The sequence below is a fragment of the Equus caballus genome, chromosome 28 (assembly GCF_041296265.1).
Source record: "Equus caballus isolate H_3958 breed thoroughbred chromosome 28, TB-T2T, whole genome shotgun sequence".
NCBI lineage: Eukaryota > Metazoa > Chordata > Mammalia > Perissodactyla > Equidae > Equus > Equus caballus.
In genome coordinates, this window is record NC_091711.1 from 13,308,232 (window position 1) to 13,334,649 (window position 26,418).

General features: G+C 36.1%; 1 protein-coding gene across 3 annotated transcripts in view; it reads left to right on the plus strand.

Moving 5' to 3' along the window:
• PTPRQ (protein tyrosine phosphatase receptor type Q) overlaps nt 1-26,418 on the plus strand; it is a 206,777-nt gene that overhangs the window by 26,276 nt on the left and 154,083 nt on the right. For 2 of the 3 annotated variants that reach the window (XM_070254641.1, XM_070254642.1), the window contains 10 exons: nt 576-775; nt 1,947-2,196; nt 3,770-3,898; nt 6,785-6,931; nt 12,804-12,976; nt 22,146-22,323; nt 23,713-23,874; nt 23,979-24,158; nt 24,769-24,876; nt 25,001-25,282. In XM_070254641.1, the coding sequence (XP_070110742.1) occupies nt 576-775; nt 1,947-2,196; nt 3,770-3,898; nt 6,785-6,931; nt 12,804-12,976; nt 22,146-22,323; nt 23,713-23,874; nt 23,979-24,158; nt 24,769-24,876; nt 25,001-25,282 (1,809 nt within the window). Of the gene's footprint in view, nt 1-575; nt 776-1,946; nt 2,197-3,769; nt 3,899-6,784; nt 6,932-12,803; nt 12,977-22,145; nt 22,324-23,709; nt 23,875-23,978; nt 24,159-24,768; nt 24,877-25,000; nt 25,283-26,418 lie in introns of all 3 variants that reach the window. The other variant, XM_070254640.1, reaches the window with a different exon arrangement.

A 26,418-nucleotide genomic window follows, 5' to 3' on the forward strand; every position in this document is an offset into this window, starting at 1 on the left:
ATAATCACAAACAACTGTTGACTGAATTTTTTTCAGACTTACTTGGAATATTTCATCAATAGGTCTATTGGCCAAATAATCCTGAAGTAAAGCTTATTTGCCTCTTTTTCTTTTTTTAAGATTAGCCCTGAGCTAACTGCTGCCAATCCTCCTCTTTTTGCCGAGGAAGACTAGCCCTGAGCTAATATCCATGCCCATCTTCCTCTACTTTATATGTGGGATGCGTCCCACAGCATGGCTTTTGCCAAGCTGTGCCATGTCTGCACCCGGGATCCGAACTGGCGAACCCCGGGCTGCGGAGAAGCAAACTTGTGAACTCAACTGCTGCTCCAGTGGGCGGCCCCTTATTTGCCTCTTAAACACAAATCTATGGGCACAATTTCCAGTTCTTTATTTTAGGCAAAAGTCAATTAAATATATTTCAAAAAGTCTCATGGAAGTAGATTTTATCCAATGCATTGTATATTTAATTTCATATAACATGGGAGATGTAGCATCCCAAAATTATATAAATACCATTCTAAGCTTTATAACAGTGTTTTTCCTCTCCTTCAATTCCTCTCCTCACCTCTCAGCTCCAGGAAAAGTGGTGAATCTCACGGTGGAGGCCTTTAACTATTCAGCAGTAAACCTGATTTGGTATTTACCTCGGCAACCAAATGGCAAAATTACCAGCTTCAAGATTAGTGTCAAACACGCCAGAAGTGGGATAGTAGTGAAAGATGTCTCCATCAAAGTAGAGGACATTTTGACTGGGAAATTGCCAGAATGTAATGTAAGTATCGTGGAACACTTCTTATGTCTCAAAAATTCGAAGCAAACTTATGTCTTGAAGTTTCTGGCATCTGGATACTGTGTATTTCACAGAAAAGTTTATTATTAGCTCTTTGATTCCTTATAGTATTAGGTTATAGTATCAAGTTATACACAATTGGCTACACTCAAGGTAGAATAAGAGAAGGGTTTGAGAATTCAAGAGCGCGATATCAAAATCACTTAGGGAACCCTGGGAAGACTTCACGAATTTGAGGAGCATTAATGATGCCTTGGAGTAAGGACAGATGGAGACTGTGTGAGGGCCCCATTCTGGGTGGATACTTTATAAAGCTCTGAAGTAGCAAAGTGTTGAATTCATTGGAAAAAAGTGACTTCCATGTGACAGGAGGGAGGTGGAGGGAACAGCCAAGGTTAAGTTTATGCAAGTAGATTATTTTTGTGGTGCATTATCTTTGGTGAATTTGTTATTACTCTAGTCATTGATGGGAAGTGCCTAGAAGTATTGTAATAATGCTTTTACAAAAATAATTTTGATGATCTTTGTGATTTTATTGATGGAGAAGCAGTCAAGCAAAATTACTTTTGTTTTAAATGCTTTAAGTTATCGAAGTCTCAAAATCTTTTTAAAATTAAGATATATTTAAAATATATATGAACATGCACATATGCACACACAACACGTATTCTATTGGCTTTATCTATTGAGTACTTATGAGAACAAAAATGGTAGTAACAATAAGAGGTAACCTACGCTTGAAATTTCACAAAAGGTAAAATATTTCATCTCTTTGGCTCTTGCATTTTTACATGAATTTTTAAAGTTCTTACTAATGATTTTACTGCAGTTTTACCTTTCTTCTAAGCCATATGAAATCCTACTCATAGAAAGATTAAGGTATAAAGGATGCAATAATATATTCTTTTCTAAAATTGTAGGCAGGTATGATACTGGTATAACTATAGACAATAAATGGGTAAAATTAAAATCTAGCAAATTTGTCCATAACTTGAATTGGTAAATTAATCTGTTAAAATCTTAACCAATCATAGACATACAAACACAAATTAAGAATAATACCTGTAGTATAAAGAAAAAAATGAATTACACTTCTCATGTTCACCAACAGATACCACATTATTTCTTCATTGATATTTATTTTATTCACTAGGAGAATAATGAATCTTTTTTATGGAGTACAACCAGCCCTCCTCCAACTCTTGGTAGAGTTACGCCTCCATCCCGTACCACATATTCATTGAGCACGTTGGCACGGAGTAAGATTAGCTCTGTGTGGAAAGAGCCTATCAGTTTTGTAGTGACACATTTGAGACCTTACACGACGTACCTTTTTGAAGTTTCTGCTGTTACAACTGAAGCAGGTTACATTGATAGCACGATTGTTAGAACGCCAGAATCAGGTATGGTTTCATCTTTTTTTGTAGGAAAAAAAGAGTTAAATTATTTATAGAATAATCTTTCTTTTTTTGTATAGATCTTTTTGTTAAGATCTTTCTTTCCTTTCAATAACTTTTTCCCTCCTAATAATAGATAACAGGCATTCCATCTGGAGCATCTCCAACTTTAATGCTTTTTTATAATACTAACAGAAGCATCCAAAAGGAGAAAGGAGGTTTGAAAGACAGGATTCTTGAGCTAATAACCACTATCCTAACATCAGCTTTCATCACTCTGTGACCTCAGCAATTTTTCAAAATCATCTCTGCCTTTCTACGTCTTCTACAGTCATCTGGACCCTTCTCTCACTGATACTGCTATTACCAAAGGTGGAGATAACACCTGCAGTAGCAGGAATATCATGTGATTAACATTTCAGTGTCAGACAGAAACAGTAGTTGAAAAATATCCCTGTTTGGTCCTCTTTGAGCTGAAATTTCCTCCTGTGAAAAATGGGGACCGTAATAGTACCTTCTTTATGGAGATGGTGTTATTATTAAATCAGTATAATTAGATATTATTATTACTACTAAATTCTAAGAATACATATTTCTAGGTATGGATATTTATATATTTAATTATGGTATTATGTCAGCATCCACATAAGTTTATATATATACAGGTATATATAAAACCATACTACATACGACCCTACTAAACATATAGTATTAGACATTCACCTGCGATTGGTAGTTTTTGCGGTCACTGGAAGCTATTACTGGTAGAGTAATTTCACTAAAGCATAGTATTTTTTCTGATCACATAGCTGTCAGGTCGTATCATTTCGTTACATATAAGTTTCTTTTTTCTTGATTTAAGTAACCATCTTTGAATCGTACTATTTCCTTCTTACATTCTCCTTACTTCTCTTATGCAATAAAAAAAAGAAATAATTTCATGAGGGTCACACAAAGTGAAATTTGGTAGACAAAAGTTTGATTTGAAAGAATATTTGGAATGTTTCATTTCAGTTAAAAAAAGAGTAAATTGTAGAAACCCGCCTATGAAAAATAGCCTATTTTAAATGTCATTATTTTTTGTTACTAGTGTTATATTAGAATCTTCTAACTGTAGGTGGTAAATTTCCTCTCAGAACCAAATACAAATATTGATAGAAAAAGTAAGGTCATTCCCAATATGTTCTGAAGGTTGAGTTCTTTCCTTGACCCTTCTACTGTGTACACCAGAGGAAGAGTGTTTATTAAGCCAGATACCCAGGCCTTGTTGAATGCAATATAAATGTCGCAGGACAATGTAACTATGAGGAACTATATAGGAATGAAACGCCCCGTGCGATCATGTATGGCATAAAACTAGTAATTGTTGCAAATCAGTTCATCTAATGATCCAGCATATCTTATTCAAATTCTTCAACTATATTCTATTTTTCCTTTTTTTTTACGTTAAAAGAAACTCTTTACTGTTAGTGTGATATTTTATTTTGTCTTGGACTTTGCATTTTATTATATGTATTTAATATGATGCTATTTTATTTTAAATATATATTATTTATTCATTTTTTAATAATAATTTTAGTGCCTGAAGGACCGCCACAAAACTGTATAACAGGCAACATTACAGGAAGATCGTTTTCAATTTCGTGGGACCCGCCAACTATAGTAACAGGGAAATTTAGTTACAGAGTTGAATTATATGGACCATCAGGTAAGTCTTAATTAGTTTTGTGTTACCTTTTGGAGTAAGAATTGTATAAAATATGTTACTATTATCAAACTTTTCGAAAGTATCAAATTCTTTTTTAAAGACTCTATAATTAAAGCAAAGAATAGAAAAGTAATAAGGAAGGTGAGGCTGTTTGAACTTTTTGTTTCAAACCGTAAATAAGTATAAGAGTGGCAAAACATGGTCCACGTTCCATATTTCATGAGAAGAAGATGAAAGAACAGGAGATTACCCTTCAAAAAGGGAAATGTTAAAGGAGATTAACGTCTTCAAATATTTGTACAGGAGGACCTTGACTTACCCTGATTGCAAATATATTTATGAAGAACAAAGGGCTTCAGTTATATTAAATCAGATTTCTATCTAGAACAAGGAATCCCTTTCTAAAAATCAGAGCTCTCTAAAAATAATTTGGGCAACTTTATAATGTAGTGAGTTCTCCATCTTTGTGAACAAGAAAGACCTGGACATCCACTTGTCAGATATTTTGAGGGGTCAAATACTTTATTATTGGAAGTTAATTGAGTAAACTCTAAAATTCTTTCCTAGTCTGAGATCCTATGGTTCTATGAAAGGTTTATTTCAAATAGTAATGAATTAACATAAACTCACATATTATCGTTTATTTGGAAGAAAGCAAAAATAGATAAAGGGCCAAATTTTTCATTTTGAGATTACTTGTAATCTATCACGAATCACGTGAGTAACTTTTGTTTCTCATCTCGAAGTAACTTATGTTCCTAAAATTCTGAAATTTTTGTAGTTCCTAAAAAAAAAGGTAGTCCTTTTTCTCCCTCCCCTTCAATACACACACATAGAAACCAAACACACCTTTTCTATCTAGTATTATTTTCCAAGACTTTGACAAGGTACTTTTTCATCTGTGAGGCTGATAAATCAAGTAAGTTGCACCCAGTAACTATTGCATTTAGCAACATGAAGGTCATTAGTGATCTTGACACGAGCAATTATGATGAAGTATTCGGGGTAAATGCCAGATTGGAGTAGATTTAAGATAGAATGAGAGAAAAGCATTGGAGCAGTGGATAAGAGACAGCTCCTGGGTTTTTCTCCAAAGTGAAGCAGTGAATGGAAGTGGGGAGTAGGAGTGGGGATAGGCAGAATTAACAAGTTTCTTTTCAGAAGGAACAAATACAGCATGTTTATTTGCTGATCAGAATAAATAAAAAAGAAAACTTAATCATATAAGAAAGTCAAGAATTACTGGAAAAATGTCTTATGTCGGCAGAAGCTGAGATCTTTTGCTCAAGTGTAGGGATTGGTTTGAGATAATCGTCCAGATGGTTTGTCCATAGTAACAGGTTGTAAGGCAGAGTATATGGGTACAGATGCTGGTAAATAGGTAATTGTGTTGGCGGGAGTCTGTGGCAGATCTCCTTGATTGATCTAATTTTTTTAGTGTAATGAGGAATAAGACCATCAACTGGGAGTGATGATGGAGCAGAAAGTGTTTGAAGTCTGAGGAAGGAAGAGAAAGTGTAAAATAATCATCTAGAAAAGTAGAGAAGTAGAGAAAAGACTAGTGAAGTTGGGTGTGGTGCTAGGCACCATTTAGGGCTCATTTGAGGTGTGGCAGTAGTGAATAAAGTGATATCCATCAGCGCGTACTTGTGTTTTCCTTCAGCTCCCTCCAACAAGAGAAGGACAAGGGAATTGAAGGCTTATGTAAGCGATTGATTATAATTGACAATGACATTGAAGGTAGATAAAGAGTGGAAATCAAGTGGTGAGGGACCAAATAAAATAAAATAAAATAAAATAAAAGAGGTGGTAAGATCAATGGATTTGATGTCCCAATGGATACAAAGAATTATTGGTTCAGGGTTCTAGGATAAGTGAATAGGAGATAGGAAAGAGTGGTCAGAGAGAGTTGCATGAAATTGAGATTCTAGAGAATTTGCAGTTATTGGTAATAGTGCTAAGTTATGACCATGAGGGAGTGGCTGAGATAGGGTGGAGGACTACAGTATTTAAAGGGATCTTGGAGTGTTTTAAGGATTATCTCTAGGGATATTGAAATCACCACAGATTGAGATTATAGCCCTGAAGAAAGTGACATTGAAGCAGGAGCTAAATCACCCAGAATGATCCTGGGCTTGGAAGATGACTACTCAGAGATGGCTAGTGGCTGTCACTGATGACATGAGATTTCAAGTTATGAGCTTTAATAAGGAGAGAGCTGGATTGGTCTAAGACAGGCAGTGAGGAGCAAGGAGTACACATACCACACCTGAAGTCGTACGTAGTCACTTGAGGACTGTGGGGAAGATTAGACTGCCACCATTTGGGGTAGCTGCAGGGCAACAGAAGCAGTGTTCCTAGGGGAGAGCCAGGTTTCAGCAAGAGCAGGAAGCTGAAAGAGCTATTCAGAGGCAAAGTTGAGGATTTAAGGAATTTTGATGATGGATTATTTAAAGAATTTTACTCAGAAACTAAACCAGAAATATTTTCTAAATATACCTTTTTATAGAAGATGAGACTATTTAGCATTTTAATTGACTAAATTTGAGTATAAAATACTGTCATTGTTTTTATCTTAGTAAACTCTAATGTCTTCCTTTTAAATGCGTCAGAAAATAGCATAGTAATTGAATAGGGCCTTATGATTCAATAAAAGTCATTTTGAACACTGAAAGATTTTCATATTGTTTCCATTGTCTTAATTAAGTTTATATGTATGCACTACTAAGCTAAATGTTTAAAATATTTTCAGTTTTGAAATTATGATAACAAAAGTTAGTGCATAGGTTAACACTTTAATTGCCATCCTTGGCTCTATACTTAAATGTGAGAATGATTACATGCTTGATCAGAAAATAATCCACAGGTATCTTTTGCTTTTTGCAGGTCGGATTTTGGATAATAGCACAAAAGACCTTAAGTTTGCATTCACTAACCTGACACCATTTACCATGTATGATGTGTACGTTGCGGCTGAAACCAGTGCAGGGACTGGACCCAAGTCAAACACTTCAATATTCACTCCTCCAGAAGGTAAGAACATCTCCTTTAATGTGCTAATGAGGTATTTTTGTTTTGCTTGTGAATTTCACTGTGTTGGTTGAACATTCTATTAGAAGCTATTTGGCTTATATTTACTTAATTTATGTTGTTTCCTTAGATTACTACCTAATATATTCTGAACATGTGTTCCTCAGAACATTAAACCCATAGCAAGCTTCATAATGAGAGGGACCGAAGATGAAGCCAGATTAGGAAACGTTACATGCAGTATCTATAACCTGTTAGAGAGTCACAATGAATGTTGGCAAAATCTCAAGAAAACTTAAGACAAACAAACACATTTAACATTGTTTAACTCGTGTTATTTAATGTAGAACATATTTTTCTTATAGAATAATGTTCAGAGGAATTCATGTCCCTAATCCTTGTAGCAAAATGTGTATATAATCAAAAGGGTGTTCTAAACAAGTGAGGATTCCTGGAAGGTGCATAATACTAATTTACCAGCATATACTGAAATTATTAAGACAGTATTTCTCCTAAAGAAACATTTTTATTTGTATATATTAAGCACATCACAGTTTTAAACAAACTATAGGGTATTAAAAAAATGTTACCGTTCCATTTCACAACATATTTTCCTGGCCCACACCAGATTGGCTAAATGTCTTCATTTATATTTAGAGATTGTAATTATTGAGAAGACAATTTTTTTACAAACACATCAACACTTGAAAAAGTTTCCAGATTTTGTTTGTGTGGAAGCTAACATGCAGTAACTTGTGAGTTAAATACACACATGTGCCTGCACACACACTCACACACACAAGATTGGGGGTGCACTCGTCAGATAAATCATTCAAGTATTTAACCGTTAGAGGGCAGCAGCTATTCAGGAATTTTGTACTTCTCCCTCTTTTCAGAGAACAATTAACCCTTGATAATATTTTGTGGTTTAAAAAACGTAAAAATTATGTTTTGTGTTAATTTCAAATGAAAATGCTAATGTATATGTAGTTTCAGTACACAGACTAAAGAAAGAGAAGCATACTCATGAGCAAGATACTCTCTTTTTTTGTATTAAAATTTTTCCATTGTGTTTCTGTGAGACTCTTAGCTCTATATGTCTTCTCCATTAGACCTTAAGTTTCTCCCCATCTCCACCCACTAAACCTGCTCTTAAGCATTTCCAAAACATGCATACAGATTTATGGATGGCTGTCAAACACAGCAGAGTGACCTGGCCCTCATCAGACTACAGCCCTTGAGTTTGGTCTTAATGGCATTTTCTCAACCAACCCAATTGACCAGCTAATTTCTATTCTTATGTTATACAATTAGATAAATTCAGAACTTCCGTCTTCTTTCAAGTCAAGCCAATTTTGGTGCTCCTCAACTGAATCCACAATTTAAGGTTATTGTTTTATTGCCATCATTCTTGGCCTACAGCATTTAACAAAACTAGAGAAATGGATAATACATTGCCACGTACAATCCCATGTTGTTTATTTTGGATATTATTTAAACGTTCATTTCATTTTCTTTATTTCTGCACATTTTTATTGACAAAATAATGAGAATTTTAAGACATTGTTCAATATATTTCACACGGGTTATTTTTCACACCAAATTATTTTGGGTAGATGACTCTGTTTGCCTTATATAACAAGCAATTTATCCTGAGTTTTGTCCTACTGCCTTCCTGAGCTACTCACCATATAGACCACAACTAGGTGGCTCTCAGGAGGACCCACTGGCAACAGGTGCACTCCAGTAAGGGGAGGAGTGGCATGGTTCTTACCTCTGCCTGCCAGCCTTCATCTGTGGAGTTCTCAGGGGATCATTCAGCCTTATGAGGGCTTCAATGGAATGCTGTGGCAAATGCAGTGAATGTAGCTTCTACTCCGATACCACTAATTAATCCTGGTCCCACTAATGAAAACTTTGCAATAAAGGAATCTTTAAACCATATGAGAACAATCTAATAACTCATTAGGACTATAAACTTTCAGTTAAAATTGATATCTTAATTTTAGATTGTTCGTTTTCATTCATTAATACAACAGGGCTCTTGTATTCTAATTGAAGTTATTCAATTTATTTTCTTCTCCATGTTTAAAAGTCGTCTATAGCCTAGATAAAAATTAATTAGGGTCAGCTTTTAAATTAATATCTTTTAAAACAACTGGGATTCTAACAAATATCCAGATATTTATGGAAAAGTGGAATTGACCTCTTATAGAAAATGATATGTGCTGTCACATTATAATGGAGCTGATTTCATTAACACATAGAGTGCTACGGTCCATAGTCTACCTTGATTAGATTATCAAGGAAATCAATATCCTGTTGTTATAACATTTATCCTATATATTTCATGAGGTTCCTATATATCCCTTAATATTTTACTGAGTAGATTTCTACATAGGCATGAAGAAGAGATGAATTTGGAAAAAACTGATAATTTAATAATCTCCAGTGTTACGAAAAGTCGTAAAGTTGCCTATTTGAAAATGAGGCAATACTGCTGAATACAACATATGCAACAACGTTTTCTTATTATTTGCATGGGTGTTAAAAAATCTTAGTAAACTTTGTTACTTCAAGATCCCCTAAAATTTTTCTGCCATAGCGTCAAATATCTTTTAAGGGAGTTACCATCATTTCTTAAAAGCAAACAAAGTATTGAAATCCATATTTACTCTTTCATAAATAGATCATGGACATGAAGAGCTTGTCCTCAGTGATTTTAACTTGCTACTTTCTGCAAATAGTGGTAAAATCTTGGTAGAGAAATCACTGAGAGGCTGTCAGCTTTGTGTTTTTCAGGATTCTCTATGACTTTTATTTTTTTTTTTTAAAGATTTTATTTTTTCCTTTTTCTCCCCAAAGCCCCCCGGTACATAGTTGTATATTCTTCGTTGTAGGTTCGTCTAGTTGTGGCATGTGGGACGCTGCCTCAGCGTGGTCTGATGAGCAGTGCCATGTCCGCGCCCAGGATTCGAACCAACGAAACACTGGGCCGCCTGCAGCGGAGCGCGCGAACTTAACCACTCGGCCACGGGGCCAGCCCCATATGACTTTTATTTTTTGATAGATTTTTTTCAAAATGCATTTCTAGTGGAAATTGAATTTGCTAGATAGTGGCAAAATTGTTTTAATATATTTTCTTTGTTCCAATGCCATTTGTCTCTATTTCATTTTTTAAAATAGTTACTTGTTTGAAAACTTTAAATCATTTGGATATATTTTACCAATCATATGTCTACTCTGTTTCTCATTTATTCATAAAATTTATAGATGTATTGACTTGAGAGTGATTCTTAGGTAGTCCCTGTGGACAACACCCTGAGAATTGATGCTAAACCATGAATAATTGTCTTGTGTGTTTGATTTTCTTTAGTTAGCTTGGTATCAATATTAAAGGAGTTTGATCTAATCCACACTTCTTTGGTTTCCCCATAAGAATTTGTGGTTTAACAGATCAAGTATCTTTCTAAAGACAAGATACGATGCTGTCTACTCCATTTCCTTTATTCCCTAAGCTTTTCCTTATTTCATAAAAAAAGAGATAAGTTTACAGTCATTCTTACAAAGTTTGTGTATATTTTTAGGGTAATACAGAACCGCTTAATCTTTACTTGGATTGTAATTTTAGGCATTAGTGTAATGGGGCAGTATTTACTAAGTTACACTGAAAAATACCTTATAAATTAGAAGGTAAACAGTATCTGCTACTACTCTTAGGTTTGGCAAACAAAATAAGAGACAGTAAGGTATTTGTTTTTTCTGCTGTACTGGATAATTTTTGGTATCTTGGTGCGTTAATGTGTTGCTCCGAATGGAACTGACCATTTTAGTTATTTTATAGGGGGCAGGGTTGCCTAGTTAATCTGATCAATGTAGTCGTTAAACTGGCTTCTTCAGTAGAGATTCTACATGAGAGTTCAAATTGGATGGAAAAATGCCAGATCTCTTCTATGATTTATGTTATGCAATACCGACTAAGGCTTTGTCAACTAGTGACTCCAAAATAAAATGTAAAAGAAAGGTGGAATGGGAGCTTTGCCATCTAAATGACTATGTTATTTTCACACTACAAGATTAATTGGAAAGTTCCTTCACTCTTGAGAAATGTGTATTGGTAAATAAGATGATAGAAACATAAGCTTTAGTAATGATGTACGTCAACGAAATAAAATTTGTGTAAGACATGACCTTCGGAGAGGACTTCATCTGTCTTATTTTTCCCTCTATCCTCAAGCACCTAGAACAGCGACTGTGTGATGAGTGCTCAGTCTGTGGAATGATGAAGGCGACAATCAGGATTGTGGGGTCCTAGCCTAGAACTCTTCCTCCATTCTTCAAAGGCTGAACTGTGTTTTTCCTTTAGATTGGAACCACTGTGGGGAAATCAGTCTAAAGAGTTATCCTTCCATGTAGAAATGTACCAAAATGTTTTTAGAATAGAAGATTCAAAGAATTAGCAAATTGCAGGTGTATCCATGTTATGTTTGTCTCCCAGTTTTGAGCACAGGTTTTACCAATGCTGGACGCTTAGAATCTTGACTGCAATAATTAAATAGTACGCTCTTGGGCCAGAATGACTTATTCATCCATCTAGCCATTAACTCTTCAACAGACATGAGGAAATATTTATATTGTTAAAATATCTAGGGTTTTTTTTTTTATTGGTTAGTTCATAGGGACAAAGAAAAAAAAACCCTCTTAATCTATTGGATGAAAACTCCATAGAGTTTACTACATGATTAACTTAAGTGTAATTAGGTTCACTAATACTAAATGATATTTATAATAGTTGTGACATTAATTTTCTATTCCTTTCTGTTATCTTAAAGGGGAATGGAGTCATTTTTCACTTGTAGTGTACTGCTGATGTGTCTCTCTTCCAACTGTAATTTGCTTAACCTACGCTATTGTCAACTATCTCAGCTGAGAGAAATGAATTTATTGTGTTACCGCATCCTAATCATAAGGGACAATATTTTTATATCACATCTGCTCTTTCTTGAACTAACATTTTATAAATTCTCTTGAACCATTTGTTCCTTCAATAACCTTATATAGTAAGAGGAAAAATGTAATTATACCCATTTTATAGATAAGGAAACTAAAGGTGAAGGGGTGCACTGGCTATTCAAAATCACACAGTGAGCATGAACTAAAAGTGGACAGAAGCCCAGGGCATGTGTAGTCTCGATCCACTCTTCCTGAGGCACTGGGAGGGCTCCTAGACGTTGCCCTTGGTGACTTTATAACTAGAATTTGTTTTAGGTACTTGGTGCTTTATCTTAAACCAATAGTTAGTTTTTTCCTCTTTTTTTTCTTTTACTGCTACAAAGAGTGAGAGTACTTGAAATTTGAGACTAACGTAATTAATTTGTAAAATCAGCAGACAAAAATCAATCAACTCTTCAAACAATTTCATCTAATAAATTAAAAGATGCCTTAATTGAATTTACCAGCTACATTTCATTGCCTTCAAAGTCTTCTGGTTATTATTTGATATGTTGTCATAATTTTTATAAAGCTTTCAAGGTTTCTGCTGGACATTAATCATCCATAAATAACTTTCTCTGGGAAGTAATTTTTATTAATTTGTTTTGAATGAATGTTATGACATTTTGATTTGGGGAAATTATTCCATGTTATCCTATTTCTTATGTATGTTTTTGAGAACAATGTGTAGAAATTTAACTTTAAATATCTGTGTGTTTAAAGAATCTTGTACGTATTTAATTGTTAACAAATTAGTAAATTGTTTTAGGCTACTTTGTAATAGAATTGCTTATGTATCTTAAATCACGAATTAACAATTTAGGGAAGTTTTAAAAATTTGAACACATAGTTTTAGATTTCCCCTCTTTATTCTCTTTTTTAGTTCCAGGTGCAATATCTGATCTAGAAGCTGCAGAAGTAGAAGCCACACAAATAAGAATTACTTGGAAGAAACCACGACAACCAAATGGAATCATTAACCAATACCGAGTGAAAGTACTGGTTTCAGAGACAGGAGTACTTTTGGAAAATACTTTGCTCACAGGAAAGGATGAGGTATTGCACTTTCCTTTACCTCTGGGTGAGCCCTTTCTCCCTGGTTCTGGCCCTGATAACATGGAAGATTTGCAGCACTCAAATGTAAAATATTTAGCAAGCTTCATAGTACAAAGTGAAGTGAATTTAGGCCCTGTTGATAACCTGGCTCAATCAACATTCCATTTTAGGACATATATGTCAGTTAAGTGCTATTATTCTTTTTCAGCATATGAAATGTTAATTGAGCAATTAGGCAGGAGTAAAGGTTCTTCCATAAGTCGATATTATTATGGTAATTAAGTTAATAAATTGTTTGGAAACTCCTGTTATGATTTAAATACTCGTTCTAGGGATGTGCCTGAAATTTGGAACAGTTGGCAATGAAAGGTACTGTAATTTTAGTAGCTGTTATTGACAAATGATTTGTCCTATTTAGTCTTAGGAAGATACATTTTTCAAAGCTGCCTCATTGAAAAACAAAGTATATTTGATTAAAGAAATCAAACAACCAAATACAAGAGATGAAGTCATTTCACAGCTATAAAATAACACTGTGTGCTTTCTTCTGTTCACACTGGAAGTCTTGATTTTTCCCTTTGTTTCTGTTAGGAAGTTCAGGCATCAACGATTTCCTTCCCTGTCTTCATTCACCCCACCCTGTTCACCTGTGAGCACCCTCTGAGCCTCCAGAACAGTCATATCCAGACATTGGCTGCTCCTGGGGCACACGAGAAATGAGTGTACTTGGGACCAGAGAGTGCAGCGCATCGCTGGGCCTGGGAGGCCCTGCCTGATAACCATCAGCAATTGGTTCTCAGTGTTTTGGTCCAGAATCACTGCTTCTTCTAGCAGGGCTGTTATTTTTCCCAAAGGATATTGTCCACTCTCTTTCTTGTCCCAGCCTTCCTCCATTTCTGGCACCCACCTAAACATTGACCTTACTGTGTGCTCTGTGCATTCTGGCCACCCAGGACTTATTACTCCAGGTTGTTCAACATCTCCAGCCCAGGGTTAAATTTTAATCTAACGTTGACTCCTTTCGTCTCTACAAAAGATTTTGAGTTATGCTTTCTCTGATACTTTAGTTGACAACTCAGGCAAAGGGCAGAAGCTTAACCTTTTGCTCCTGCTGAGGTCTTAAGTTAGATACTTCATTTTTTTAGGATTAGGTGGCAGGTTTCCCACTTCTGCTGATGACATCCATTGAATGGCCAGCCACACCTGTTTTTCTCTTGAACCGAGAGGTTCCAGAAAGTCTTCTTTGCGATTCTGCCTCTGTCTATATGATCTGGTACCCTTCTGACATCGTAGAGAGAATGTAAGCTTCGGAATCATATGAATCTGAGTTTACATTCCTGATTTGGTCACTTCCTGGGCTGTACAGCAGAGGGGTTAAGCATGCCGACCCAGGAGACGGAATGCTTGGGTTTAAACCTTGGTGTTGCCTTTACTGATGGTTTAACCTTGGGAAAGTTGGCCTTACCTTCTGAACTTCAGTTTTCTCTTCACTAGGATAGAGATTATAAGCGTCTCTATAACAGAGGATTGTTAATGAGGACTTAATGGGTTAATGTATTTAAAGAGCTTAGAGATATACCCAGCATGTGGTATGTGCAGTGCTAAATCATTGAAAGCTGTTGCAATTATTAATCATGGCACTGGACCTTTCACCCTGGTTGGCACTCGCTGTTAGCCTCCTTATCTTCTCTCACTAAAAGGAGACATTACACTTCTTTTTATTTCTGTGATGTTATCTTTCTTCATTAGATCAGGCCCATTCTTGATATTTCTGCTTCCCCATGTGACCAGTGTTTGGGTTCATCTTTCAGGAGGTTAATGTAGGGAGACAGATATGGCAGACTCTCTAAAGCCAAATGGACTGGGGTCCTAGCCCCAGCTCTGCTCTTTTCTGGCTCTAAGACCTTAGACAAGTCAACTTTTGGAGATGGGGTGCCCTCATTTTTAAAGCAGGGCTCATATACAGGGTGAGGAGTAAAGGAGATAACAGGTAAAACCTCTGGTTTAGTGTATTCATTTCTTATCCTTTTCCTTGACCTTAGTACAGGATAAGACTCTTTCCTTCTATTCACTCTTCATCTTCTCCAAGTGTAGCCTCCACACCCTGTCTCAAGAATTCTTTAAATTCTTGAATCTTGTTAGAAGTCACCAGTGACCTCCTACGTGTCAAATAAGGTGGTTATATATTTTTGACTGTCTTCATCTTCCTTGTATCCTCTAAAATCCATCCCTCTGCCCCACTCTCTCCAGCCTTTTCTTTCTAATGCTTCCTCCACTTTCATATCCTGTGACTGTGCAAAATTTTGGCCTTGTACAGTGAAAAATGAAGATAAAAAAGCTCTCTCTCTCTTTTACAATTTCCTAACTCCTTCATGATAAAGGTATTCCAGAGAGTTCTGTTTTCAGCCATCTCATTGCACCTCTTTGGATGATCTCACAGTTTCAGTTGCTGCTTTCTAACTGCATGACCTCTTTTGTTTTTCTTTCCACGCTGATCTTTCTCTCTGCATTCTTAATTACAGCCATTTGTGGGGAAGTTCTGCCAGGGCTCATCACATCTAAGCTCATTTCCCCCCACAAAACAAAACAAAAGTCCTTTTTGGGATAACAAGGTTTGGTTCATGATCTGCAGGAGGAGATAAAGTTGGGTTGAGGAACAGATACCAGACTGAGATCCTGGGACAGTGATGGGGACCTGTGAATGTTACCATGGGACACACAAGAAGAAAGTCTGTCCAGGCAATTAATAGTTTCAGTGGTCAAGAACAAGGCCTGGAGAGAGGCTGACTTGAAGCCTAGATACCAAATAACAGGCTTAGAATTCCCTTAGGACCCTTTGGACTGGGCACACCACAGATCTCTGACCTGAAGGTCATTGTCTAAGCGTTTGGAAGAGGTTTATGGCATTTTTATATGCCTGATGTCTCTCTTTTTGGATAATGACACCATTATCCTCTCTGTCATCTTGTCATGAAGGCTTGAAACCTTGGGATTACCTCTGACTTTGGTAATATTTAACATTCAATAACCACTCAATGTTAAGGCCAGTTTTTTCTACCTCCAAAATGTGACCTTCATACATCTATATTTTATTCCTGTGTCCCCATCCCAGCTCAGGATTTCACAGTCTCTAGCCTGGACTATTGCTGTTACCTAACTACATTAGTTTTCCGTTGTTGTATAACAATTCGCCACAAACTTGATTGTTGTGTAACAATTTGCCACAGGCTTAAAACAACTCACATTTGTTATCTCACGGCTTCCGTGGGTCAAGAGTCCAGCCAGTTTAGATGGATTCTCTGCTTAGGATCTCATAAGGCTGCAATCAAGGGGCTGACTGTGCTATGTTCTCATCTGGAGGCTTCACTAGGCAAGAATCCATTCCAGGCTCACTCAGATTTTCAGCAGATTTACTTTCCTTTTGACTGTAGAACTGACAGCCCTGGCTTCTCGCTGGATCTTTGACTGGAGACTACTGTTATCACTAGCTCATAGAGGTCTCCTACAGTTTCTTGCCACAAGAACTTTCCCAAGACAGCCATTTACTTCATCAAGCCAGCAAGGAGAGTCTTTATAATGGAATGTAATCATGGGAGTGATATCCCATCACCTTTGCCTTATTCCACTGCTTACATGCAAACCGCAGTTCCCACCCAAGAGGAGAGGATTATACAAAAGCTTGAACAACAGAGGGAGGGATAACGGGGGGACCACCTGAAGGGCTATCCACAGCACCCACCCACCCCACTACTTTATATTTCAGGTATCTGTTAGAATAATCCTTCCAGATTTAAGTATATTATTTAAGTTAGAAAAGTAACCAAATAACAATTGAGAACAGATAGGGAAGGTGAGTATATATCTATTTAAGTAATCTAAGGTCTCACTGTTGTAGCAGAAAGTCACTAGATAGTGTCTAAAATAAGTGAGTCTTGGCCGGCCCATGGCTGAGTGGTTAAGGTTGTGGGATCCGCCTTCAGCGGCCCAGGGTTTGGTCAGTTCCGATCCTGGACATGGACATGGCACTGCTCGTTAGGCCACGTTGAGGCAGCGTGCCACATGCCATGACTAGAAGGACCTACAACTAAAAATATACAACTATATACTGGGGGAATTGGGGGAGAAAAAGCAGGGGGAAAAAAAAAAAGAAGATTGGCAATGGTTGTTAGCTCAGGTGCCAACCTTTTAAAAAAGGAAAATAAATAAATAAATAAAATAAGTGAGTCTTAACAAAGCAGTTTAAGCATATTATTTACTGATTTTAGAGGTAAATACCATAAGAACTGAAAACAGAAATGATTAAAAGTTTTACTTATAATAAATATCAAATCATTATGTTGTACACTTGAAAGTAATATCATGTTATATGTCAATTATATCTCAATTAAAAATAAATAAATGCTCCCAAAATCTCAAAAAAGAGTGCTGCTTCTGGAGAGTATGACTTGGAGTTGGAAAGGTGTGGACAGGGAACTGATCTTTGCATTGTGGCTCCTCCACACCTCGTGTTTTCCTTAGCCGTGTGCATATCTCATTATGATGAAACTTAAAAACAAAGTGTTAAAACATAATCGCCCCATGCTAGGGCTTGATCTGATCTTATTGCTCTTATTGAAATTTTTTTCCAGTGACTCTCATGATTTATTTATTTCTTAATAAATAGACGTTACTTAAGCATGCTGAAATATGTATACGATTTTACTTTCAATATTTAAACAAATATTTGAAAAGATACATTAGAAAATTTAATCTCAGACTTTGAAGACTTTTATTTCAACTTCCAAACTTATATATGAATCTCTTCTATAACAGGCCTGATAAATGGTTGGGAATACCAGTCTCCACTAAAATATTTGATCAGCTCTGATAATAGGGCATCTACTACCACAAAAGCAACTCCTACTGTATAAGCTTTAAAACAGGTTTCTCTATGGTCTCACAGACATGTATTTATTAAGCAACTATAAAGTTTCGGGTTAGGTCCAGAAAATACGTAGATGAATAAGAAACTGCCCTGTCCTATAACTGTTTTGAACTGAAATATTTGTCTCTAATGTTTACTAGTTTGTCCCATTCCTTCTCTCTAGACTCGCACAATAGATGATCGTGGCTCTGAGCTTGGGATTTGCAACCAGGGAAATGTGTCCCAATATTACCTCTGCTATGACTAGTTTTATGAACTTGAACAGATGACTGTAAAATGAAGATGGTAATATCTATCTCTTTGGGCCATGATGAAGTGATATCACATGGGGAAAAGTATTTAGCATTGTATTTGACACATAGTAGCTTTAAATGCTAGTCTTCGCAGTAGTAACAACAACATGCAATGATTTAACTTTTTATCATTTGAAGACAATGGTCATGGTTTCCCTAAGGCTTAACATCCTCAGTTTCTTATCAGTCATGGTTTCCAGGTCCTTCATATTATTGATTACTCCCCTGTGTATATTTTCCAGTTTGTCAGTGAGCCCCTTCCTCAGCCGAATGCAAGATCCCATGTGTAGTTTGATTAGAGCCAGATTGAGCAGAATTACTTTTCTCCTTTGCTGTAAATTTCCTACTTCTATCAATGCAAATAATAAGCTTAATTTCTTTGGGAGACGTATTCCACTGAAGTCTGAAAACCCTGAAGTCATCTCTCCATAGACTGCTCTTTACTTGAACTTCACACTCAGATCTCATCCTGTACTTGTTCGTCTAGTAAAACTCGGAGACGTTTTCTTCCCGAAGATACCATCTTGCTGCTTAGTGTTAGAAGTTTCTGAGATTTGTACAGTTACATCTTTTCATCCAGCATATTTCTCAAGCGTATCAGTGTTTGTTACTGGTGAACGTGAGAAGAAAGACAGCTAAATGCTTGGCATTGCCAGGGAATGAGGCTGAGGACAGGACTCGAGAGTAGTTTAGGAAGGCTTGAGGTGAGTTTACTTTACCGAGCATTAGGAACAGAAGCAGAGTCAAGCCTTAAGGATTTGTCACCCAAATAATGAGCAGAAAGATACCGTATCTGTTAGGAGCTTTCCAAATATATGCTAATGGCAAACTTTTTACCATTGCTTGATAGCACAAATCATGTTATAATCTATAATAAAATATAGAACCATTCCTATATTTTATTAAGAATTTATTCTATATTAAGGATAAGTCAAATTTTTCATTGATTCAATTCAGCAGACTTTCAGTGAGTCTAAATTGATATAATAGTTATTTTTTTAAATAAAATCACATTGGCTAAAATGAAGATTATTACACATAGAATTAGGTTGGTTTATTTAGGTGGATTAGGAACTTAATTCTGAAGACTTCTAACTCTTTCGCATAAATTCCAAAGATTCCTGGGTAGCATATGAGAGGCCTTTCATATTGATGAATTGTGACATTCCCTAACTCAATCCTTCTCAACCAGGGGCGATTTTGCTCTCCAGGAGACATTTTTCATTGTCACAACTAGGAAGATGCTTTTAACGTGTAGGGACCCGGGTTGCTGCTAAATTTCCGACAGTGCACAAGACAGCTCCCTAAAGCAAAAAATTATCCAACACAGAATGTTAATAGTGCTGAGATTGAGAACCCTGGACTAACTCAATGAGTCCAAAACTTTTGGGAGTTGTGATGGGCCTTTTTTCCTTTCAGTTTCCCTCATTTCCACTCCTGCTTCTCTCAGCCCCTTCCCATTCCTCTCTTCAGTTCTGATTCTTCCTCAGCATTTTTGTTCTTAAAATTATTTCTTTTTCATTCTTTGAAAAACCTAATACCTAAAGAGGCAAAGTGTGAGAAATATTCACAACAAGGCACACTTGGTGATAATTAGTAATATTCTGGATTGTTCTGAAACTAATGTCAAATCATTGCCCTAGTTAGGGAGGGTCTTTCCAATGAATACCAGAATTTGGAAGGAATTCAGATAGTCAGCATCACTCAGGTCAACTCTTAGATTGAGACAGCAGTTTGTCAACAGAGGTGCTTAACTTAGTTAATTGATGGGATGCCATGGTTTAACTCTCAATAATTTATCTGACATGAGGTATGAAATATTGAGACATTTAATGCAAAAATCATATTCGAGGGGGAAGTTCTTTGTACTACCTCATTGTACCTTCTATAGGGCTTTGTAGGCAGTAGGTTCTCAAAGGGTGTCTGATTGATGGTGGAAACAGCTGTGTGGTTTGGACATAAACTATTGACTGGAATACCAGAGCATCTCTGAATTATGTGTTTGTGATTCATGCCCACTTTGCTTTCCCTGTAGAGGCAGAGCTGGTGTGCTGTTGGAAGATACAAGATCTTTAGTTTGTCCCATATAAAGTTCACTATCTGGAGTTCTTTATCACATTTTTAGAGTAAATCTTACGGGTGTCCCCCTGCATTTCATCACAATACTTTTCTAGCTAAAGATGTAACAAGATTTAGATAATTTTACTTTATAAATATTATTTGGGGAACTAGAGATTTCCTTGGATCTCTTCTCCATTCTTTTATGTCTCAGAAAAGTTAATATTTAAATGACTTCTCTTTGTAGATACTTAAATAAGTAAACTACCTTAAAATTTCTTGCCTTCCTGAGGTTTTTTTCCTATCTACTATTTTTTAAAAAATAGTAAGTTCTTTGTGTTAATAAGGAATAAAAAAAACCCTGTTTTTAGCTCTAGGAGTAAAGACAACCCAAAAACATGTAAGATAATTGAAAGACTGGTGTACCAAAACTTATAAATAAATAAAACCTGTATTATGAATTAATTATAAATTCTGAGGGTACGAGAGCAGGGAATTGAGAAGGAATAGAATAATTTTATTTTTTTAAAAAAAGATTTTGGAGGTGAGTTTGAAGCAGAACTTGAAAAAGAATTGACCAAAAAGACTGTTGTTCTGGCAACACTTTTTTTCAAAACTATTTTATTTTGGAAAATTTCAAACAGGTGCAAAAGTAGGTAAAAGCATCTAATGGGCCCCTATTTACCCATTACCTAGATTCAATAATTGCCGACATGCTATCATTCTTGCCTCAGCTGTCTCCTGTTGTCGTTGGTGCTGCTCAGATGTATTTTAAAATAAAGTACAGACCTCACCTCATTTTGCTCCTACATGCCTAAGTACGAATCTCTATAAAACATGGACATTTAAATTCCTTCAATAATTCCATTATCGCAACTAACAAAATTACTAATGTTGTCTTGGTATCATCTAATACCGAGACCATATTCAAATTTCCCTGATTGTCTTCAAAGCCTACGTTGACAAGTATGTTCTAATCAGAATCTAAAGTCCACACATCGCATTTGATTGTTAAGTCTCTTAAGGCAACATTTTCTTTGATTAATGTTTAGCCTCATTTCCAACGTTGACAATCTACACAAAATATCTAATATTATTTGGCCAAAACACATTTTTCTCATTCTCTTTCAGTCAGTTATGCTGTGTGCAGAGGGAGAAGGGGGACAGTCATCTTTTGTCCCAACATAAACCTCTACTGTATATATCTGTAATCTGCTCGTGATGTTTTCACTTCGGTGTTTACCATTTTGGTGAACTTGACTTGTCTGAAGTACATTATGGGATCTAGGAACAATCAAAGTTACCTAAAATATTCCTTGAGTCCAGAGCCTTGGGCAGGTCTTCCGTGATCCCTATTTGAAAACTATTCCCATGCAGTTTGCTCATGTCTGTGACTTCACTTGATTTTAGATGAATTATTGTTACTGACATGTATCAATAATGCAGGCATGCAGGGCTCTCACACCTTTATACAAAGGAAGCTATATAGACAGCAAAGCAAAGCACATTTTAATAAGGCAGTATGCTTAGAACACTTACTTTTTTGGGGTGAGCAGTTAAAATATTTTAGTCATGAAACCTTTACATAAGTGTGTCTAATTTTACCAGAAAGAAAGTAACTCAAGTCAAAAACAAATATCTACTTCTTCCCACAATACAGTATTGGTCTCTTAAGGTATAGGAGTGATCACAAGGTGTTACAATAATGCAGGATTTTAGTAGCTTCAGAATGACGTCTTGGAATGTAATGAAGATAAATGTCATGAAAATAATATTATGTTTTAAAAAACTGTGATTCTAAAATTACTGGTTTTTTAAACTAGTACTTGAGTGAAGCCATTATTAAGTGTAGCTGTCAAAAATGGTCTCTGTAAATATCTAATTTTAATTGCAGTATATAAACGACCCCATGGCTCCAGAAACTGTGAACACAGTAGAGTTCATGGCAGGATTATTTGAGGGTTCAGCAGAGATGTCTTCTGACCTGTACTCGCTTGCTTCAGTTATTTATAACAGTCATCCACATAACTTTCCCGCGAGGAATAGAGCTGAAGACCAGCATTCAACAGTTGGTAGGTACATTTTTATGCTCTGTGAAGTATATTTCAACCGCCAGCTAGCTGTACTAGCCAGCACAGAGGTGAACCTTAGCTTCGAGTTCAGCCAAATTATTGATGGTTCATGGGCTAGAGTCAGATTTTTTTCTTTAACTGTCGGATAACCTTGTGCAGCAAATGGAAATGCCACACAGGCGGGAGCTGGCCCCTCCTAACCCGTTTGACCTTCCTCCTAGACAAAGTAGCACCCTAGAGTCTCTGGCCAAGCTGCATAGACAATCAGTTATTACAGTTGCCAAAGCAGGTGTGATGGGAAGGGATTAACATATCTTCAAATCATTTACAAGCCTCGCACTCTCTGCAGCTTTTGACTAATAGGTTTTCAAATGTCACTAAAGGTAAATAGGTCAGAAAGTTACAACTCCAGTGCATGGGGTGATAAACAGGTGTAGGTGACCCAAGGACGTGGTGATGTCATTAGTGTATACACTTGCTCTTCGGGGTCAATGGATCTTATTGTTTCTAAAAGGAGAATGTCATATGGGGCAAATTAAAAATACTTGGTTAGAGGACACAGATCTAAATTCTCTCTCTGGTTTTTCTAAAATGCTAAGTGAGAAGAATATTTTTTTCGTTGTCTTTTCTCTGATTTGATATTAGTCCCATTCACATTAAAAGTGTTATATTATTTTACTGATGATATAAATAGTCAAAAATATCACATTACATTCTATATATGTTTATTTCATTTACTGATCTGTTTTCCTGCACAGAGAGGATTGAAGGCAAGGCTCAAATTTAACAGGTCCACGATTTCTGACACAGATGTTTCCTTAAATACTTCAAGTTTGGCATAATTGCTAATTGACATTGTTGGAAGCACGAGTTCTAAATAAATTAAAAAATCTAACATTATTTGAAATCCTTGTTCAGACCTATTTATGTGTCAGTTATCCAAGCATGCTTGCTTGAAAGCATTAATGGACTTAGTAAAGGCATGGTGAATTTTGAGTCCAAATAAAAGTCTCATTTCTATAATTTTTCATACTATAACCTAACATTGACTTATAATATTTCGATTTGATATTATTGCCTAATTGTCTCTTAAGAAAAAATCCCTAGCCAGTATCTTTTAGAAGGTTATATTTTCTCAAAACTGGAATCTCACGTTCCAGGATAGTGTTTAACAACCAGCAAAACTATATTATGAGCACAAATATAGATACTGTTGGGGGATATTCAGCATATCTATTATTAATTATATAGATACCTTTCATATCAAAGAGACATGGAAAAATTAATGAATAATGTGAAATCGGGTTTAAAATTTCACTGTGTGAGCAAAAGTGATTTTGATTGTGAAGGTAAGCACATTTTTTTTAAAAAAAATATGATTTCCAGTAGGAACTACAAGGAATCAGTATATCACCGACATTGCTGCCGAACAGCTGTCTTACGTTATCAGGAGACTTGTGCCTTTCACTGAGCACATGATTAGTGTATCTGCTTTCACCATCATGGGGGAAGGACCACCAACGGTTCTCAATGTTAGGACAAGTGAGCAAGGTAAGAATGTATTTCCTTTGAAATAATTACCTGCAAATATTGCTTTTGCACATTGTAATAACTTTTCCTTTCATTCATATTAATTGTTCATTCTTCTTTTCAAGTGCCAAGCTCCATTAAAATTATAAACTATAAAAATATTAGTTCTTCATCTATTTTGTTATATTGGGATCCTCCAGAATATCCCAATGGAAAAATAACTCATTATACAATTTATGCAATGGAACTGGACACAAACCGAGCCTTCCAGATGACTACTATAGATAACAGCTTTCTCATAACAGGTAGAAAACAGTTGTTGTTGTTGTTGTTAACATTCCTGTTCTGATGGAAAATGCACATCCCTGTAGGCCTGAAACACTGCAGGACACGTGTGGCATCATTCCAGATTTTGTTGTGCTATGCTGCCATGGATATCTTGAAAAACACTTGCAGAAATAACTTGATTGAGTGTGTTTTCCCTTAACTATACTTATCCACAAAGAAATAAAATCATCAGATCACATGTACCATAGGAATATACTTAACCCAGGGAATTTTATGTCTGGTTCGTGGAAATAACTCAGTATTGAAGGCTTGAATGAACGTATGTAAAAATCAGCTGAAGGAATTCAGCTGACATAGTGTTTGTGCCAAGTCAACTATTTTCCTTGCAGTGTGCCAAATATTACTTTTCAGCCTCAGATTATCACCTTAGTATTTTAGGAAAGAACTAAAACATCGTCAACATGGAGTCCCTCAGCCCAAGGAATTTTGGGAGATTGGGATTATAAGTAAGCTAATTTAGAGAGCCAGTCTCCGAAAGAAATAATTTTCACTCGTCCTGTGTCAAATGGCACTAATCCCAGAATGTTATTTTAAGGACTTTAAACAAATTGCCTGTTGTCCTTATAGGGTTAAAGAAATACACGAAATATAAAATGAGAGTGGCTGCTTCAACTCGTGTTGGAGAAAGTTCTTTGTCTGAAGAAAATGACATCTTTGTGAGAACTCCAGAAGATGGTAAGAATATCAGGTGCAGTTTAAGAAAAAGAATCAAGTAGTGTTACGTGTTTACTGCCTTTAGTGTCTGAAGCAACAGGCATGAAAAAAACCATGTATTTAAAATTTGATTTTCTTCCCCCAGAACCAGAGTCATCACCTCAAAATGTTGAAGTTACTGATGTTACTGCAAGTGAAATAAGTTTGAAGTGGTCACCACCTGAGAAACCCAATGGGATTATTGTTGCATACGAAGTGCTCTATAAAAATATAGATACCCTATTTATGAAGAACACCTCAACAACAAGCATAAGTTTAAGGGACTTAAAACCTTACACCCTCTATAACATTTCTGTAAGATCATATACCAGATTTGGTCACGGTAACCAGTTATCATCTTTACTCTCTGTAAGGACTTCTGAGACTGGTAAGTGTTTTGTTTGTTTGTTTAATAATTGGGCCTGGCTTGGTAGTGTAGTGGTTAAGTTTGTGGGCTCTGCTTCAGCAGCCCAAAGTTTGTGGGTTTGGATCCCAAGCACAGACCTACACACCACCCATCAGGCTGTGTTGTGGCAGCATCCCACATACAAAATGGAGGAAGATTGGCATAGATGTTAGCTCAGGGCCAATCTTCCTCACACACACACAAAAATAGCATAATAATGAAGTAAACATGGCTGACAACTGCCATATTGTTTGTATTTTACGTAAGCTAAAATTTCTTATTATTCTGTTTGTATAATCCAGGAATTTGCTCTTTCTGCTAAAGTATGGGAAAAGTTATGCTATACCAATTTTTAGAGTCTGATTTACATATAAGGGAACTCCAAAATAAAAATAAGTGATGTTTTTTCAAATGAAAGACCTTGATAAACCAAAGATCCTTTCAATGTACCTGCAAATTTGGGGTTGAGTAACTGCTTACCTTCAAATTCGGTAAAAGGAGAGACATACCCATAAGAATAGATTCCTACACTCTAACGAGGCATGAAGATAGATAGAGGCCCAGAGTGGGGGCACACAGAAAGGGCATGCCTGGAGAAGCCTTAGAGAGGAGCTAGCATTCTTAGGGAATCAGGTGGAATGGACATTGTCAAGGTTGTTGGGTGGGCGGGGAGGGCATATCCCATCTAAAGGAAATGACGCGAGCAAGGAATTACTTGTGTTTCAGTTTCAGTGATGTGAGAGCAAATAACATGTAGCAAGACATTTTGTCTGATGATCTTAGTGTATCATTTATAGTATGTTTATAATCATATATTGGAGCATCATTCTTAGGCCAACTCTATAATGTAAGATGAGAATTAAGAACTAAGTGTAAAGTTACTGTTTTATCTCTATATTCAAAAAAATAAACATTAATTGACTAGCTACTGGCTGAACCATATGGAGTTGCTATTTCTATACATTGTAAATGGCCAAATATGTGCAATTTCAGATGGTTCAGCCAGATGCTGTATGTGAGGCCCTGTCCCTGACCTTGAAGATCTAGGAATCTAATAAAGCAGTTTACCTTTGAACAAAAGTATCCTCTAGAGACTGGCCACAGAAATTAATAAAATT